At 41.8% G+C, this 19,822-nt stretch overlaps 1 protein-coding gene across 1 annotated transcript; it reads left to right on the forward strand.

The window, feature by feature from the left end:
- Nucleotides 1-1,178: 1,178 nt before the first annotated feature.
- Nucleotides 1,179-15,069, forward strand: LOC102922933 (hepatitis A virus cellular receptor 1 homolog). The gene is made up of 6 exons (XM_006991612.1): nucleotides 1,179-1,227; nucleotides 3,698-4,036; nucleotides 8,262-8,311; nucleotides 10,610-10,718; nucleotides 13,550-13,586; nucleotides 14,901-15,069. Exons 1-6 carry the CDS (start codon nucleotides 1,179-1,181, stop codon nucleotides 15,067-15,069), a joined length of 753 nt encoding a protein of 250 aa, XP_006991674.1.
- The last annotated feature ends 4,753 nt before the right edge of the window (nucleotides 15,070-19,822 follow it).

A 19,822-nucleotide genomic window follows, 5' to 3' on the forward strand; every position in this document is an offset into this window, starting at 1 on the left:
GAACTGTTTGGGAGGCCCCCAGGCAGTGGGACCAGGACCTGTCCTTACTTAGTGCATGAGCTGGCTATTTGGAGCCTGGGGCCTATGCAGGGACACTTTGCTCAGCCTGGGTGAAGGGAGGAGGGGACTGGACCTGCCTCAACTGAATCTACCAGGCTTAGCTGAATCCCCAGGGGAGACCTTGCCTTGGAGAAAATGAGAATGGCGGGTGGGCTGGGGGTGGTGGTGGCAGGAGATGGGAGGACAGGGTACTCTGTGGCTGATATGTAAAATCAAACTAAATTATAAAATAAAATATATATGTGATTTTAAAGTTATTATAAGCCTATTACCATTTTTAATATTTAGATTTACTGTTTTAATTTTGTATATCTCTGTGTGATTATGCTTGGTGATGTTGTGTTGGGGCAATGGTATCTGAGGAACTTTTGGGTCTTCTGTATCTCCAGGGATAGTGGTTGTGAACCTCTTTTTTTTTTGGTAAGAGCAGTGGACACTCTTAACCATGAACCATTGCAGCAGCCTAATATTAATGTTTTAGTGAGAGTAGTATTTGTTCATACTCCCTCAGCCCCAGTCTATTAGTGGTCACAGTGGACCTAAAATGGAAAACTTCAAAACTCTTGTCTGTATGGGACAATGTGTGTAGACACAATACTTCCATTCTTCTTTGTCCATGGATACTAATAATGGACTTGATTGGGGCTTAGGGACCAACCACTGTGGCTGCTGAGCAGGAACAGCCCTGAGTCCACCAGAGGCCAAGTGCACTTCCATTGGAAGACTGGTCCTTGCTTAGGGTTCTCTCGAGGGAGGTAACCCACTCTTATCTCCGCCTTCAAGTTTTCTCTGTCTGCCAGCTTTTTGTGCCAAGACCAGTGGTGAGATTGATGGCCTTATGTGGGGAAGGACTGGGAAGAAGAGGCTATTTGGGGGGCGGGGCAGCTTTCCTTGTCCATGGGAAGTCACAGAGCTCTCCACTATGGGGAATTTTCAGAGCCCTAGATGAATCTTTTGGTTATGGGTTTCTCTCATTGCCAGCAGAGCAGGCCCACATAATTCACCCCACTAGGGGGCAGAGACAAGTTGCCTTCTGAGAATTAAGACCTGCTCAGATTCCATGAGATGAGGGCCACAACCAACCAGAGTGTCTTCTCATTGTCCTTCAGGTCAACATCATGATGCATCCTCAAGTCCTCATTTCAGGCCTCTTACTCCTTCTCCCAGGTAAGTGAGAGGTGAACTGGGGGATGACTAGGAGGACAGAGGTTCAGAAGAGAACTTCGTACCCTGCGTGTTACAGCAAAGAACCAGGATGAAATTTTAGCCCCAAAGAAATTTCTTAACCTATCCAAATTAAAATATAAGACAAGATTGTTATGTAAGAGGCATACATGCTGTATTTAATACATGAGGGTTGAAGAAGAGACATGAAAGGGCAACCTAACATTCATTTGGCTTATATGCTCTTTAAAAAAAACCCCTCATCTTCAGTTATTTAATTAAAGATAATTAGTGTTCTATATCACTGAACACATTCTGTGATATAGAGAAAAAAAGTGAGATACATGCTAAATTTTATAAGACCGTTCCAAGATAGTCTTGGCTGCCCCCAGACATAATAGACAGCTAAGAATGATCTCAAACTTCTGATCCTTCTGTCCCTACTTCCCAAGAGCTGAGATTATAGGTGTGAGCCCCTCCATCTGGTACACATTCTAACTTTACAATCTAATCTCTAGGAAGTGGGATTGTGGAAGGTCATTAATTCTTTTCATAATTTCTACAGTTTTATTATAATGTGTATTATGTTTGTGGTCCTAAAAAGTATCAGGCAAAAATCAAGTAATGAGTGATTCAGTGAGAAATACACACCCATTACATACTCGTTTTATAGAACAAGAAACGTGCTTTCTCAGATCGTGTCCCACACTCACGGCCTAGGCTTGAAGACAAGTGACTAGTTAGTGAGTCTTGAAGTTCATAGTTTTGTGCTGTTTGCTTATCTGTTTGTTGCTGTGCTGGGATCCAACCCAGGGGCTCTCATGGGTGAGGTGAGCATGGTACCCTTTAGCTGCATCTTCAGCCCTCAGATCTCATCCCTTACTTGGAAGCAATTGATAATAGGGATTTCAATCTATCATCTCAAAAGATACATATTAAAATTACTATTTTAGATTTAAAAATTGCATGGTTTAGTTCTTGATCTAACATTCTGATTTTGTGGTCTCACTTTATTAGTGAATGTTGTTCAGTTTCTGGAATGTTACCAACATATAAGATGGGATCCTTGTTTAGTTTTTTTTTTTCTTAATTTTAAAAGAACTGAATCTAAAGCCCCAGTCACCTGATGGCATTACAAAAGCTACTCTGAGCTTGCCCTGTTGGTGCACATCTTTTATTATTATTATTATTATTATTATTATTATTATTATTATTTAATTTTACAACACCATTCAGTTCCACATAATAGCCACAGATTCCCCTGTTCTCCCCCTCTCCTCCCCCTCCCCCCAGCCCACCCCCCATTCCCACCTCCTCCAGATCAAATCTTTAATACCAGCACTGGGGAGGTGGAGGCAGGCAGATCTCTGTGAATTCAGGCAGCCTGTTCTACACACAGAGTACTAAATACTGAAGCCAGGCAAGGGTTACATAGCAAGACCTTGTCTCAAAAAACCAATGAAAACCATGTGAGTAAACAAAAGCCATTCTGAAAACTGATATTGAAGTTGGTAGGTAAAGTTCTGTCACAATGCTGGAAACGAAACCTGGGCCCTGCTCTTTGTACAGGAGAGGTGGCTAAAGTCCGTGATTTCAATGTCAGTAGCACTGAGGGGAGTTGAAGGGGGTGTTGAGACGTAGCCTCATAAGCTCAGGTTGGTCTTGAATTCACTAGTTTCCTGACTTTACTTTTGAATTCCAGTTTAACAGGCACCCATCATCATGCACAGCTTCTGGGAAAGCAGTTTTAAAATGTTATGAGTTAGAGCTAATGTCAGTGGTACATGCTTGCAGTCCCATTTCTTAGGATTCTGAGACAGGAGGATAGTAAGTATGAGCCAGCCTGGGCTACAAAAAATCAACCAACAGGTCAGGCATGGTAGTGAATGCCTTTAATCTTGGCAGTCAGAAGGTAGAGTTAGGTGGATCTCTATGAGTTTCGTGCTAGCCTATTCTACATAGAGAGTTCTAGGCCTGTGAGAAAGTGAGCTCTGTCACAAAAAGAAAAAAGAATGAGAGAGAGAGAGAGAGAGAGGGAGAGAGAGAGAGAGAGAGAGAGAAAGAGAGGAAGAGAGGAAGAAGGAAGGAAGAAAAAGAAAGATGGAAGGAAAGAAAATGAAGAAAGGAAGGAGAGAAAGAAAAGGAAATAAATATAAAAAGAATTAAAAAGATACAGTGTGAATATAATACAGTGCAGTAAGTTGCTTTATCCACACACATGACCATTACATAATCACACTGAAGAAGAATAAGCTAACAGAAAATTGTTTAGAGTGAAAAGGTTAAGCTATGAAAACTCTACAAAGAAAAATGCAGAGGAGCTGGTGCTGGAGCACAGTGATAGAGCACTTACCTCTCATGCCCCAGGTTTAATTTGCAGCCAAAAAAGGAAAATGGGAAAGAAACGAAGAAGTAGAATCAATTGTAGGAAACTGTTGAGTGCTCATTCTCCAATTCCACCTTTTGATCACAGCTGCCGTGGATTCTTTCCCACAAGTGCATGGAGTGATGGGTCACCCTGTGACACTGCCGTGTACTTACCCAGTGTCTAACGGACTCTCATCCATGTGTTGGGGCCGAGGGGCATGTGCTTCTGACAAATGTGGACAAACACTTATCTGGACTGATGGCCACAGAATCTACTATCGAACAAACAATCGCTACCAGCTGAAGGGGCAGCTTCTTCGAGGAGATGTGTCCTTGACGATAGAGAATGTCACTGAGAGTGACAGTGGTCTCTACTGCTGTCGGGTGGAAATGAAGGGATGGAATGGTGTACAGAGACTGACCACCTCACTGCAAGTTCAACCAGGTAAGTGTGCCTTGTTGCCTTGCTTATGTCTTGCAAGTGAACACACACACACACACACACACACACACACACACACACACACACACAGTTACACACACACAGTTACACACAAACATACACATACACACATGCCTTATGAGGAGTTTCAAATGTGCAAGTTACTTGTTTGGTTTTTCAGGGGATTTTATTCTTTAGAGAAAGAAAGGGGAGGGAGAGAGAGAGAGAGAGAGAGAGAGAGAGAGAGAGAGAGAGAGAGAGAGAGAGAGAGAGAGAGAGAGAGAGAAATAAGTGGATACACATATTTTTAAATATTAAAAGTGGACTGCATTCTACTTCCACTGGCTTTCAAATTATATTACATCCTCTAAAAAAAAGTTTTCAAAGGCATTGATCCCAGTTCCTGGTCTTACTTTGTAGATAGCAGATTTAGGATCGAAGGAAGCTGCACGTAGGGAAACCTCCACAGCTGACAAAAATCAGTGTGTACTCCTGCTGGAGTCCTCCCTGACTGTTTCCTTTCAAGCACTGCCTTCTTTAATTCCAGTATTGGCTTTCTGTGCACTCTCAGACCATCAGTAAGCTGTTTGGATTCACACAGCACTTCTGATTTTCTGATTTGAGAATTTACAGGTTGAATGCCTTGTCCCCAAATCCCAAATCTGCAGTGTTTGAAGATTGAAATTTCTTAGGCATTGCCTGGTAAATTCAATACCATTCATACACAGAATTATCAAGAGTTTATAATCTACTTGTAAGTTATGAATGTAAAGTATATACTTATGAATGGTGCATATATATATATATATATATATTTAAATATATGCTTGAGCCCCCATCATAAACCATATGCACATATTATAAAATTTTCAGAAATATCCAAATTCTGAAACTCTGGGCACTGAGCATTTTTGGATAAGGGTTATTCACCCTGTTTCTCTCAGATTAGAAGAAAACACAGATGACTCTTTCCACTCTCTACCCAAATGTGCAAATCCTTAATGTTGGGTCATGCATGAGATCCCTCATAGGCCAACTGCCTACTTAGCCTTCAGGTATGATGCAGCACTGTGTGGTGTGTCCTCTCAGGACTGACTGTATTAAACATGCTGAACATGGAGTCTGTGGGTGAAGTCAGTCACCACTGAGAGGAAGACAATCAGTCCCAGCCCCCATACTCTCTCAGTCTCACAGAGATGCTTAGAGAGATCTGAGGATCTGACCCCTATCAATTAGAGCATGTGTCAGTAGGAACTTGGGCTCTGTTCTCAGCTCTATGTTGTCTGTGCAGCTGCTTCCTATTGATGAGCCTATTTTCAGTGCCCTGTCCTGCCCCATCCTAGTTGGTCAATGACAAAGAACAGAAGTGCAGGAGACGAGCCTCTGCCTGGGGACAGCCTCTCCCTGGTGTGCTAGAGAGTGGGTGGAGTGAAGGCTCTTCTTTCTTCTTGCTTGGCTGACCCTTACTTTCACATTGATTTCTAATTCAGGAGTTTCAACAAGTTCTTCAGGGAGACTTACAGGTGGATTCAAACCTATCAATAGACCCAGACCTACTCCAACGAGTCCCATAGCAACTCTAAGGAAACCCAGAACTACTCCAAGGAGACCCAGAATTACTCCAAAGAAACCAACAACAACCACAAACTCAACACACCCCATAAAACCCACACCCACTTCAAGAAGACCCTCAACTACCACAAAATCTACAACTACTCCAAGGAGCCCCTCAACAGCCACAAAATCCATAACTATTCCAAAAAGACTTTTAATTGCCATAAACCCCACAACTACTCTAAGGAGATCCCCAACAGCCACAAAGTCCATGACTACTTCAAGGAGACCAGCAACTATCATGAAACCTATAACTACTTCAAGGAGACCCACAATAACCACAAGATCCACAGCTACTCCAAGAAGACCCTCAACTATCACAAAACCAACAACAACTCCAAGGAGACCCCCAACTACCATAAAGCCCATAACTACTCCAAGAACAGCCTCAACAACCACAAAATCCACACCTACTGCAAGGAAACCCGAAACTACCACAAAATTCGTAACTACTTCAATGAGACCCGCAACTACCACAAAATACACAATTACTTCAACAAGACCCCCAAATGCTCCAACATCAACCAGAATCTCTGCCTCTACTCCACCAACACCAGTGCACACACAGACTCCCAAACCAGGTAAAACTCATGTGTTTCAGGGTTCTGAGTTCTTCTCATGAGAGGAAACACAGGCCACTGAATCAAGTCAGAAATATAATATAGGTGAACCATTCTCAACTGGGTCCTAAACAACAGCTTCACAGGGTCTGTGATTTTACAGTCTTAAATGCACTCTCAGCATGTAAGAGCTTGACCATGGAAGACACCCATTTCTCTGTATCAGATTCCTCGGGGATTCACTATTAGACAGATTTAGGTGATGAGAATCTTCCTCAGTGGGGCATGATTTTCTGATTTAAGAAAGGGGGAGCAGAGATTACTGAGGACTAGGGCCAGAGTAGGGAGACTTTTGACCCTTTACATCCATTTTGAAATTCCTCCATTCAGCTGAGGCCATAGTGCAGTGAAGCTAACATTTAGCATTTCCTAAGCATCAGGATGCATGCTACATGTTCTATGATGTAGCACTTAATTCTCAGACACTTGTGTCCTGCATAGCTGTGACCTGTCCCTATTTTATAGTGACAAGAACTTAGAGTCAGAAAGTTCATGGTGGAAGTTACAGAAACAGAAAGTGGCTCAGACTCTATCCCTGTTCACTTGGGTCAGAAGCTGGTTCTTCTGAGTCCAGGGTCAGACCTCCTGCTCTGAGATTTATGTTTGGAAGGTTTGTCCTGTATTCAAATTCTCACTGGAGAAGAATCCATAAATCTCCCTTTTTAGGGACAGTTGGTGCTTTCTAAAGTTTTGCTTCAAGGATCTTTTAATTTATTTGTGAAGCAGGAAAATGCAAAAATACATTTTTGTTTTTATTTTTAATGATAATTTACACATTGTCATGTGACTGGCTGGAGTAGTATTAGTTGGATTTGATTTTGTTGAGACAGGATCTCAACTTCACTGGTATGAACTCATTATGTAGACCAAGCTTGCCCTGAAGTCACAGAGATCTTCCTGTCTCTACCTCTAGTGATAAAAGGTGGTTACCATCATGCCTGCCAGTGTTGAACTCAAATTTTACCTTCCTTACTGAGTCACTTACTCTTCCTATACCTGGAAGATCCTCGCTCACAAACAGCTTAGACTATAGATGTTGCCTAAACCTAGTCATTGCCTTTGGCTCCTTGGAAATGAGCTCCCAATGATTAAATATAAGTGCAGTAATGCGTGAACAAGGAGGGCTGAGTCATCCAACTTCACTCATGCTGGGCAACAAAAGTTTTTGCAGTAATTGGGACTTCCATAGATCTAGAGCATTTCTACTCATTGTGTGGGTACTGTGTGTGCATTGCCAGCAGAGATGTCTGTCATTTGCTAAAATTACAAGTGTATTATCACCTGATATGTGCTTTTTAGTGAATAAAGTTGAATTGAGGAGTTCAAGATTAGGGTGTAAGGCATTTGTTTATTGCAGTTACTCAGCAGAATGAGAATTCTGTATTTGACATACAGATTTAGAAAGCATAAACGATATAATCTGTTCCAAAAACAGATGTCTCAGAAACACCCTGATATGTATCTAGAGTTCAGTGACTCTCCTACCACACAAAATCCTAATTCTTACATCACATGAGACACATTGGTTTCCGGGTGATACTTTGATCCAAGTTGATGTTCAGTGACATTAGGTGAGAGCACATTATTACTGATGTCATGGTAGTTCCATTCACTCTGAGTAGACTCATGAATGTGAATGTAGCTTTTGTGCACTTACTGTCCTCAGCTCCTATGCAAGTGTAGACGAGGTGGCACCTTAAACTGTTCCACCATTGAGTTCTCTGCTTCACCTAAATTTGTAGATAAGCTTGGGTATGTACTTGTATTTTTTCAAAGAGAGAAAGAGAATTTTAGATGAGTCCAGAACAGAAAGGTTAAGATGTACAAGAAATTTCACAAAATACTAATGTTTAGTGTGATGCTATGCATTCTTAGAGTTTTTGATCATGCTATTTAACTTTAAATCCACCATAGAAGTGGGAATGAATATGGGTAATGACTATAATGAAAGTACAACATTTTTCTAATGACAAGTAATTTTTTTTTTTTAGCAGTTTACACCGACACTGTGACATCTTCACACCGCCCTTGGAATAATCACACTGTAAGCATATCCCTCCCTGTGTTAATAGTGAGATTCACTTGTCTGTATTCCTGGAATCATGTTGCATTTAAAGACTTTGTAAATCAATTTAGTTCACAGACTTTTGTCTCAAAAGAAGAAGAAGAATTAGAAGAAGAGAAAGTGAGTCAAGCATAGTTGTTTTTTCCTTCATCATAGGATTCAGGAAGATGACACAGGAGATACCAAGTTTCAGGATAGCCTCGACTACCCGGTCAGCTTGAGTTACACAGTGAGACCATGTCTCAATAATCCCACAAAGACAAAGACAGTATTAAGTGCATGATAATAAATACATTAAAAAGAAGAGAAGATTTTGACTCAAAAAAGGGGTGTTCAGAAGAAAGTTTGTTAGAGATACCCAATAAATGATATTATACAAAGCAAAGAAGGAGGTGAGGTCACAGAGAGAAACAAACTGATTTTCTATGGTTAAAAGTTAAGGCAGAAAAGAATGAGTTAATAGAGGGGAGTAAATTAACATACATTTGTATATTCTGGTGCAATATTAGAAACCATCATGCCATGTTGAGAGTATTTCTAATTGAGCAGACTTGTGCTGTTTTTAACACAACCCTGCATGGTGAAGTTGTACCTGAGCTGAGCTTGGTTAACTGCAGTAGAGTCATCTTTACCAGCAAGGAGAAATACTTTAGAATTAAATTCAAAATAAGAAATAGCAACATCAGGACTCTGAAGCTGTCAGTCTGGCTCTAGGTGCATTGAGAACAGTGCACAGAGATACATTTGTGTGCTTGTGTCTAGGTTTTTAGTTTGTTTGTTTTTGAGACAGGGGCTCCCGGAGACCAGGCTGGCCTTGAATTCTCTATGAAGTTGAGAAGGATCATGAACTCTGGGACCTCGGGTCTCTACTTCTCAAGTCCTGGGATTACAGGTGTGCACTTCCATGCCTAGCAACATCATCCTACATCTTGAACCTGTAGGTCAACTTCCAAAGGATAGCCATTGCTGCCATTCATAATTAGGAAAATGAAATGAAGTAAATGTTCACGTGGGCATTATGGACCTGCCTGTGATCCAGGCACTCAGAATATGTAGGCAGGAGGATCAGAAGTCCATCATATTGGCTGCATAGTGAATGCCAGGCCAGCCTAGGATACAGGAGACCCTGTCTCAAAAACAACGAACATACTTTATATCCCCACAGTGTTTGTCAAGAAGCACCCGAGAATTCCCCTTCCAGCTGAACATGTTTGAGGACATAGAGACAGTGCTCACAGAGCTTAACTAACTTGTCCATAGTCTCCCTGACTAGGCAGAGGAGCTGGGATTGTGACTCCAGAGATGAGGCTCATTCATACAGGGGCAAAGACCTGGTCTCTATTTCTCCACTTCCCTGCCGTAAAACCCATCCCATGGGCTCTGTTTAGGGTTGGTAGATGAGTGCTAAGCTATTAGAGGGGCCTCACCTGCTGCCCAGCCTGTCTCCTGCTTATTCAGTATGTGCTAATCCCTCTTCACCTGCACCAGGGCACTAGGGGAGATTCTGCATTTCTGTCTGATCACATGGTGTTAACCAGGCTGCATCCAGGAGTAGCCACTTCTGAGTATTTAAAAAAAAATAAAGGATGTAGATCTTATCAGGCATGGTGGACCATGGTTTTAATTGCAGGCAGACATAGGCAGAGTCTGGTCAATCTGTGTTAGTTAGCTGTGGCTACTACATACATAGTGAGAAGTGAGACCCTATTTCAAAAAAAAAAAAGTAGAATCCAGAATTGCCTGTTACAGTTAGGATCTGTGAGGAAAGACCAGGTTCAGGAACTAAGCACATGATGGGAACCTCAGAGCATTGACTTAGAGAAGTGACATTGTTTTTCTCAATAGAGGAACAACCTAGAGAATATTGATGCAGAAATAATCACTCACAATATATGCAATCATATTGTCACCTCAAACCACATAGAAAACATTTTCATCCTTCTAGACACTTTGAAGTTTGCATTGTCTAGCATTGCACAACTTAGTACCAGTTCAGGTTGTTTGAGTTTACTGGCATGTTCTATTTTATTTAAACACATGATCTCTCCATGTGGCCCTGGCTGTCCCAGAACTGCTGTGTAGACCAGACTGTCTTGGAACTCTCAGATGGTCTTCTGCCTCTGCCTCTCAAATACTGGGAGTCCAGGTGCACACTCCCACTTACTTGCATATTTTAGAGTAGCCACAGAAAATGGAGAGAAAAGTCTAGGTTGAGGTCCAGGATGTGTTTTCTGCTCATCTCATTTGGTGCCTCATCAATGATTGATGTTTCCTTAGGAAGTGGTCCCCACACCAAACCCCCTGAAGATCCACACCAAGGGCCTCTATATCGGCATCTCCGTGTCTGTTGTGCTGCTGCTTCTCACGAGCATCCTGATGATCATAAGTGAGTAACTCTATCGAGCTTTCGGTGTTAGCACTGGGAGTGCTTCTCCCTGATTAATGATCACAAAATCCAAGGAAGGTTGGCAGAGCAAAATCTTTTTGTAGCATAGTGCAAAGCCTCTTTAAATCCACCGAGCAAAGTGGGGGTCCTGCTGGGCCTTCAACTTTAAAGCAAAGAGGTCCTGTGCCTGTCTCTGAGTGCTCAGAGCTTGGCTTCGGATTCTCCTGAGACTGGCCCTATAAAGCAGTGCAGTGACTAGAGAGAATGAAGTCTGAGCATAGATTTTGACCCTAGGAAAATGCTTACTCCACAGCTCTTCTTGCCAATGGAGTCTTCCCACATTTCTTTCAAGATGGCACTTCCTCTGTCTTCTTTAGCCCTTTGCTAGAAGACAGTATGTTTCATGTGGGTTTCCCAGACCAAGGAACTAGAACAAGGATTCTCAGCCACTCTGACTGCCTTCCAGTAACTCCACATGCCATGGGGTTCACATTTCACATGACTCCTCTGTGTTTCCCAAATCCAAGACACATATTGCAGTTCCTTCTTGATCCCAGGGATGTGTTAGGACCTACTGTGCACTGAGATCATTTCTAACACTTGGGGCATGCTCAGTGAGCACTGTTACAGTATCATCACGATTCCTGTTTCATATAACTTGTAAAGCTTAAACACTGGTGTTTCTTTTCTTTTTCTTTCTTTTTTTTTTAATATTTTTAGATTTTTTTTACATGTCTGAGTGTTTTGCCTGCTTGTAGGTAAGTTGACCACATGTATTGTATGTTGCCCTTGGAGGGCATCAGATCCTGAAACTGGGGAGTTAGAAGTGGTTGAGGTACCACATGGGTACCAGGAACTAAACCTGGGTGCTCCACAAGAACAGCCTGGGCTCTCAACCTCAGGGCCATCTCTCCAGTCCCAGGAAAAGGCGCTCTCCAGGATGGAAGTTTGTAGAAGTAATCATCTTATTCAATAAGAAACACAGAACCAATGCAAAAATGAAAGCCAAGAGGTCAGAGCAATAGCTAAGAGCTAAAAACCTTACCCTTCCTCCTGTGGTGGTCCTACCTCTCCGAAAGAGCTCTTTTCTTTTTTTTTTCTTTTTTTTTTAAAAGGTTTATTTATTTATTATGAATACAGTGTTCTGCCTGCATGTATGCCTGTAGGCCAGAAGAGGGCACCAGATCTCATTACAGATGGTTGTGAGCCACCATATGGTTGCTGGGAATCGAACTCAGGACCTCTGGAAGAGCAGCCAGTGCTCTTAACCTCTGAACCATCTCTCCAGCTCCCCGTGTTTCTTTTCTTAAGTATCATTGTTTGTTTGGTTTGTTTCCTTTAGAGTGTTAGATACAGTCTGTCTTATATATCCTAGGCTAGCATTGAACTTACAGTGTAACTGAGGTCAGTATTGAACTTCTTAGTCTTCTGTTTCTATAGTTCTATATTCTAATTTTTTATGTTTCAATTGTTGGCCACCTCAAGAGAAAAATTAAATTTACATTTACCATAAGGAAAATTAATTTGTGGCTGAAGAGATGGTTCAGCCCTTAGGAACTTGAGTGATCTTAAAAAGAATATGAGATCCATCCCAGCTCCTGGGTGGGTGTCTCACAATGGGCTGTAACTACATCCCCATGGGATACCTCTAGATTTAGCAGACACTTTCTCTCTAGAGTACATAATCACACAGACACACAAGGGTGCATGAATATGCATACAAACACACACACACACAAACACACAGAGACAGAGACAGAGAGACACACAGAAAGAATAAATTTTTAAAGAAAGAGAAATAAAATATTATGGAACAAGAGTTTTTTGCACAGGGTTGAGTTTGGTAGGCAAGAGAGCATTGTGAGACCTTTGGTGTGTTCTCTCCTAGCCTGCAGATCTGGTTTTGTTCCCATGAAGATGATACTACTGAATGTTCTGGAACAAATTTAATAGAAGAGGCAAATAAGACATCGGAGGGAAAAGTGAATGACTAACACTTGACTAGCACTCAGGCCTGCATGGCCCTTTCCTGCAGGGTTTGTGGGAGTGTACAAGGTGTTTCTGTCTGTGTAGTCCATTCCCTGTATAAGAATGTCAGCCATTGATTTTCAAGATGCCACACGTGAGCCTGTTACTGACCTGTTTAACATGACTGGGTAGAAACCTGGGAAGAAGAATACATGTGTCAACCATTTGCATGTTTCATACAGAAGGATCACAGGTCATGGGTAGATTAGACTAGAATAATAGGATAATGCCTAAAAGAGGGGAATATAAGTTGCATAAAATACTACAAATATGTTCAGTTTCATAGCCTGAAGTTGTTTATTCTCCCTGAGGGAGGGTGGCTACTGGGAATCTAAAGGTCTTTGACAGGAAGTGGAGAGTGAGGAATAAGTGGTGCGTGGTGCACACTTCCTGAGCAACATTATGGGAGGAGCCAAGGCCAGTATAGTGCTTAGTGACATTTTTTAAAAGGTTCTTGATGGAAGAAACCATTAGTAAGATCTTGTATCTCAGGTCACTTGAAGAGTCCATTTTTAGCTTATTCTCCAGCAGCCAATTTAAAACCCTAGATTCTATTTCTTTCAGTGAAAGGATTTATCAATGCCACTCTAGCACATAGGAATGCTATCTAGGTGAAGGCATCAAATCAGAAATGCTTAGAAAAAACTTCCTGTGGGATACAGAAATGAATGAGCCTCCCATGGTTGCTGGGGAATTGTTCAATTAAAAACAATACCCTTGATTAGAAGAAAATATCATGAATGTTTTGATGACATGTTCAATTTCCCTTTCCACTCCTCCTAACTCCCCCCACTCCATTTCAGAGTGCAGACACATGAGAAAGAAGAGGAAGCCAGAAGTGTAAGTTGTCTTGGCTTGTGTCCACTGCTTTGGAACTTGTAATCTTGTGGATTTCTCCTTGTTCCTTTCTTTCTTTTCCTTTTCTCCTCCTCTTTCTCCCATTCCTTCCCCTTTTTATTTTTTTATTAATTTTTTCCATATAATACATTTTGGTCATGTTCCTTTCCACCAACCAACTCCTCTCAGATCATGCCACTTCCCCACTCTCCCTATGTTATGTTCTCTCTCTTTCTTTCAAAGAAATAAAGAAAGAAAACAGATAAAACCCACAACAATACAAAAATGAATATCAAAACAAAATAGCCAATAACCATTTTCTGTCAGTTTTCACATTGGCTCATCTGAGCTTTCTGATCCTAAGTTGTTTCTGTGTTTGTTCATGTGCTACTGACCCACCCAAAGAAAAGCTTTGTTCCCTCTTCTTTGTAATTCTCTTCTCAGGTGTTCCTCATGGGGCTGACTGGATTTGCATTTCAGTAGTAGAGGTGGCCATTGGCTCTACATTTCAGTAGTAGAGGTGGCCATTGGCTCTACATTTCAGTAGTAGAGATGACCATTGGCTCTACATTTCAGTAGCAGAGGTGGTCTTTGCGTAAAGGACAAAACTCCACTCTGTCAAAACACTGCTCATGAGTTATTCAGTCTGTTTTCTTCTCTGATTTGCTGCTTCATGAGCTGTAGGAAGCTCACACAGCAGCCACCGTGACTACCAGAGTAAAAGCCCCTCCCTCAGCTAAAGGGGAAAGGATGGTCCACAGACACCAGCAGCTCTCTCCCCAAATTAGTTCCTTTCCCTTTCGTGCCTGATGTTTTTGTGCATGTGATGTATGTGAGTGTGCGATGTACTGTAGCTTTGTAGCCATTTCTTGACCACCAGCCCCTGTGGAAAGGCCCTGCTTTGAAGCTTTACATATTTCCCCATCTGTGTTAGTGTTAGAGTGTGCAGATGCTACGCAGATTTCAAAACCATTTCTTTTTTTAAACAAGAATTTATTTATTATTTGGTGGGAGGTGTTGTGGTTGGTGTGGTGTAAGGTATCTGTCTTTTTAGGCATTCTGTTCTTGTGTTCTATTACACGAGTATCCAGATTGATGTCAATGTGAACTGATTTTGTTTTGATGTTTCTTAGTTTGTCTGATGTTTATTAAGCAAGTGTTTCTATGACTTTACTATCAGGTTTTTGTGTGGTGCTATTCATTCCCTATTACAGTTTTTGTGGATGGGGCTCCTGCCCTCCTGAATACCCAGTCTTGCTGAATCATAAATGAATACTCTGCTCGGACCCAAAAAGTGATCTTCTTACTCTTTTTCAGCAGCTCTCGCTGTGGTTCAATTGTCTTCCATGATTATAAGAAGAAAGCTTTTGAAAGCATAGTGCAACCCCAAGCCAAAGATATAGACTACGTTATTGAAGACAATCTTCCTCCCAGGACTGACTCCCAGTTGCCCTCTAAGATGACATCATTCCAAGACTGGAGATGAAAGTAATGGGGTACCGCCATGCTGGACACCCTTTAAGCTGCAGGGTCATTTTCTATGTCAGTTCTTCTGGTTTTCCCAGTTGCCGGCAATAATGAAAGAGGGTGGCCCTCTAGCTGTTCATATGCACAGTCGTTGTAAATAAGGTACTTTGTCTTCCCCCACTCTGGAGAGTGTTCACTCAAACACAAACACTTTAGAATTTCTTGTGTTCTTTAGACCCCATAAGTCTTGTGTCATGAGAGACAATTATTGGTAATGCAGGAAATAACTATCCTTAGTTACTAAAAGCATCAAGAAGAGAGAGATAGGATTTAAAAATAGAAAAAGAAAAAAAACTAAAAGTGTGTGTATGTGGGTGGGAAAACTTAATTTAGAAGTACTTCATGGTTATGGGTTTTTTTGTTTGTTTGTTTGTTTTTGTAACTCAAAATGTTCTTTTCCTCACCTTCCGCAAAAGGACTTTAGTCATGGGAACTGCAGGTTTTAATTTCTCTGGTAGATAAACAGAAAGGAGCCTAGAGGTGTGCATGCTTTTGAATGGCTCATGAAATATGAAACATGATGCACCGTTATATAGTGATCGTAGGATAAGGATGGGTGTTTCATGTCAGGAGAGGTTGCCTTGGTGAGAATGGACCAGGCAGACATCAGGGAAGAAAAAATGGACCTCGGACTGAGTTCATTAGTGCTGTTTCCACTGCAGTCTGACTTGGTGCTCAGTGTCCTGTCCTCACCCACTGGACTCTGAATTAGGTGCTGGAAGGAGACAATGCAGACATGAAGGGGGAAGGGGGAGCAGGACCCAGGATCTCTGCCTGAGAGAAGTCCTGTTCCAGGGGTGACCGGGTTTGGGACTATCACTGGTTTCATTCAGAATTCCAAATTTATAATTTTCTCCAGGCCATTTTTATATTTAATTTATTTCATAAAGAAAAAGCTCTTTCATAGTGAATCACTTGGTCAAAATCAATGAAATGTTTGGTTTTGTTAAGAGTTAACAAATATTATGGTATTGGTAGCTTCATTGCCAGTTGCATTGTCGACAAGAGCCAATTTGTAAGGGGATATTAATTTCTATATCAGTTTTCTGCCTCCTGAGTGCTGGCTCCCCCTAATTGTCTTCTTATCTCTACATACCCTCCATGGCAACTGTACACACACACACACACACACACACACACACACGCCTGCACGTGCACACACACATCCATGCACACACACAACCATGAATGCACATGTACACTCAATAAAGTGTAATACATTTAAAAGATTTAAATAATGATATGAGATAAGGTAGAAAGGGCCAAATTTAATACTGATTTATTGATTTATTGAATTTACCTAAAGTACAGTTTGTACTATTTGCCAAGAATGACTTCATTTGTTACCTGCAACACCATGATCTGGAGAAACAGCTGAAGCAATGGGTCATTGACCTTGACAACCTGCTGACTGTCACATATGCTTGTGTAAATGCTCGCTTATTTGCCTGCCCAATTTGTACTATTTTATAATTATTCTTTAAATATCTGGTTGTTTTCTAATGAGAGAGAAAGAAATGGTATGGATTTGAATAGCAGGAGAAATGGGGAGGATCTGGGAGGAGTTGGGGGAGGGGAACAGTACTCAGAATCAATTGTATGGGAAAGACTATTTTCAATAAAACAAAAGTGGAAAAAATGAGAACACCAACTGGAGCCGGCATGGGAGCCTTGTGGGGGCCATCCTGACTTTGGGTCTTTAGTGCCATCTCCTGTCTTCCACCTTTGCTGAGCTCAAGTGATTACTCCAGGAAGATTCACACAACAATAAGACATGGATAATTGACTAGTGTTTTAAATCAAATGACCACATTTTATGTGGTATATCATGTGGATATTCAAAATTATTTTTAAGGCAGTGGGGCCTTTTTCTGAAACAGGAAACCCAAAGGTTTGTGTGATCACCCTTGGAAGGATGAAAAGTCAGAGACCCAAAGAAGGTAAAAGACTAATGAGGAATTGCTGTGGAGCAACCTTTGCACACTGTAAATATGTATTACTCTCATTGGTTAGTAAAGAGATGACTGGTCTATAGCTGGGCAGAAGGAGATTGTGCAGGAAAGCCAGAATAGGAGGATGTTGAGAAGTGTGTGTGTGTGTGTGGGGGGGCGGTCTGAGGAGATGCCATGAGATGCAGAGTGAACAGGGTGGGAAGTATGTACATGAGGTAAAACAGCCTTGGGTGGCACACAGATTAATAGTAATGGGTTAAATTAAGTTATAAGAGCTAGCCAGAAACAACCCTAAGATATTGGCTGAGAATTTAAAATTAATATTAAGTCTCTGTGTGGTTATTTGGGGAGCAGCTGGTGGGATAGAAAAGTCTGCCTACAAGGAATCCTAACACATAGTATCTTTTCCTCATCCCACTATTATCAAAAGGGCTTGGTTGGACAAGCATTGTGGTATACATCTTTAATCCCAGTCTGTTGTGTGCAAGGTCATCAATCTACTCCTTCAGTACATTGCTAGTCCATGTACTATAATCTTAAAACAAGAGAACATGACCACATATACACCCACCACAAACTTGTTCAACCCAGGGGTTCCCAGTGCTGGCTACACCTGGGGAGGAGCTGTGTAAAAGGAGAATTCAGACTGTAACTGTGGAGACGATGACGCTCCTGTTTGGAGGGCGGAGCCTGAGCACTTGTCCTTATGACACTCTCCATATGATCTAAGGATCAGACATGGTCTTGAACCTCTGGTCTAGGCCTTCCCTCTCCTTCTCTAGACTGCATCCTTGAGTATGAAAACACATGGAAGGTACATCACTGGCCTTCACAGGTGAGGCCTCTTATCCCAGTTCTTCTTATTCTACTCCAGGACTGCAGCTAGGGAAGTCAGAGGTGATAATAATCCTTATGTTTATTATGATATCATGACCCAAGGGTGATTCTTACAGACAAAAAGGACATGGAAATGTCTACTCACCTGGTGTGGTGGCTAATTCCAGGTCTAATTTTTGATCATTCCCTAGACCAGGGAATTGTACCCTGTAGCAGTAGGACCCATGGTCATCTAGAGTCACATTCTCTATGGTCAGGGACACATCTCCTTTGAGGAAATTCCCCTTTAGCTGCTATCTGCTGGATTTCTGATATGTCACCTTTCTTTCATCATCTGAGACCCCAATTGACAACTGTGAAAAGAGACAGGGTCCCTTGTCCCAGCACATAGGCACAGGTGTCTCAAGGGCAGGTACGGTGTAGCTGCAGGGCAGATATGCATTCTTACCGACGAACTCTGCTACAAATGCATCTTCCAAAGACCCTACACAGAGAGGAAAGGAGGGCAAGATGTGAGGGAGAGGGTCCATTTCTGTTGGTAATGGCTCACAGAATAAAAGAGGAAACTATGGCTGCCCTGTTGGGAGGAGGATTGACTGTGCCAATGATTCTCTGACTTCAGAGGCAGCAGAAGCAGCAGAAGAGAGTCCTGTTCAAACACTTACTATGATTGCACATGCCTCTAATCCTGGAGCTTGGCAGGTGGAGACAGGAAGATCTGAATTAGGGACCAGACTGAACTATGGAACAAGTTCTAGGCTAGCCTGAGTGATGAAATCTTCTCTCCAAAAAGAAACTGACAGGTCAGAAAGTGATGACTTATACCTTTAATCCCTGTACTGAGGAATCTGTGGCAGAACTTCAGTGAGTTTGAGACCAGCCTGGGCAACCTGTGCTCATTCCCTAAAATGTCTGCCTCCATTGGTCTGAGGTGGAACATGGGAACTTGTGTTTGTGTTGTGTGTCCTTGACTCCCCACCCCCCACTTTTAGAATCATGGTCCTCCAACAGAATTCCTAACAGCTCTTTAAAGTTAAAAGGCAGAGCTAATGGAATCAACACTCAGGAAAAAAATGGGCATTGTTCCCCCAGGAAAATGGCCCATCTGTTGGGGTTCTGAGCTAGTTGTCTGTTCATTAGCCAAGGAAAGGGTGACCGAATCACCCCAATACAGTGAACAAAAACCTCGACAAATAAGAAGCTTGTGCATGTCAAACTACTGGGGTTGTTTTAAGAAGCTTGTGCATGTCAAACTACTGGGGTTGTTTTAATGTTTAGCATTAATTCATTTCACTAAATCTATATGTACTCATCTATGAACATGTGTGAAGTCATGACTCCCGTTCCAAACTCTTCCCATTCCATTCTGCTCATTTTGAGTCCAAACATTAAAATGTTTCCACACATTGCTGTTCCCTGACATTGTGTGTGTTGTGCCCAGGTTGTAAGACCCTCAAGCAAGACCACCACAGAGCCAATATCTGATGCAAGCACATAGAGGTTTTTAATAACAAAACAAGCAAGCTTGGTTAGAGTTCAACATCCAATACAGCAGGTGGCCCCGAGCACTCACTTTAAGGGGTTTATATAGGAAAGGTTTACTTGCAGCTTGGGATTGGATGAGGGGGCTAGGTGTGAGGTAGTTCTATGAAGTTACTGGCTGAACTATAAGCATGAGGTTACTGATGGCTAACAGGATTCAGGGTATCTATAGATACATAAATTTTTACTCCCTATGTCCTGCTTTTGTTGAACCCAGAATACATACATTCAGATTTATTGTTCCAGTTCTACTCTCCCCTGAGTTCAACTTCTTGTCAGTTGAGCCCATTACTCCTCATATCTTGTTTTGCCAAGTCCAGGATACATAGATTTATTGTCCCAGCCTTGTAAGTTCAACTTCTGGTCACTTCTAAAACTGCT

The sequence above is a fragment of the Peromyscus maniculatus genome, chromosome 8 (assembly GCF_049852395.1).
Source record: "Peromyscus maniculatus bairdii isolate BWxNUB_F1_BW_parent chromosome 8, HU_Pman_BW_mat_3.1, whole genome shotgun sequence".
NCBI classification, from domain to species: Eukaryota; Metazoa; Chordata; class Mammalia; order Rodentia; family Cricetidae; genus Peromyscus; species Peromyscus maniculatus.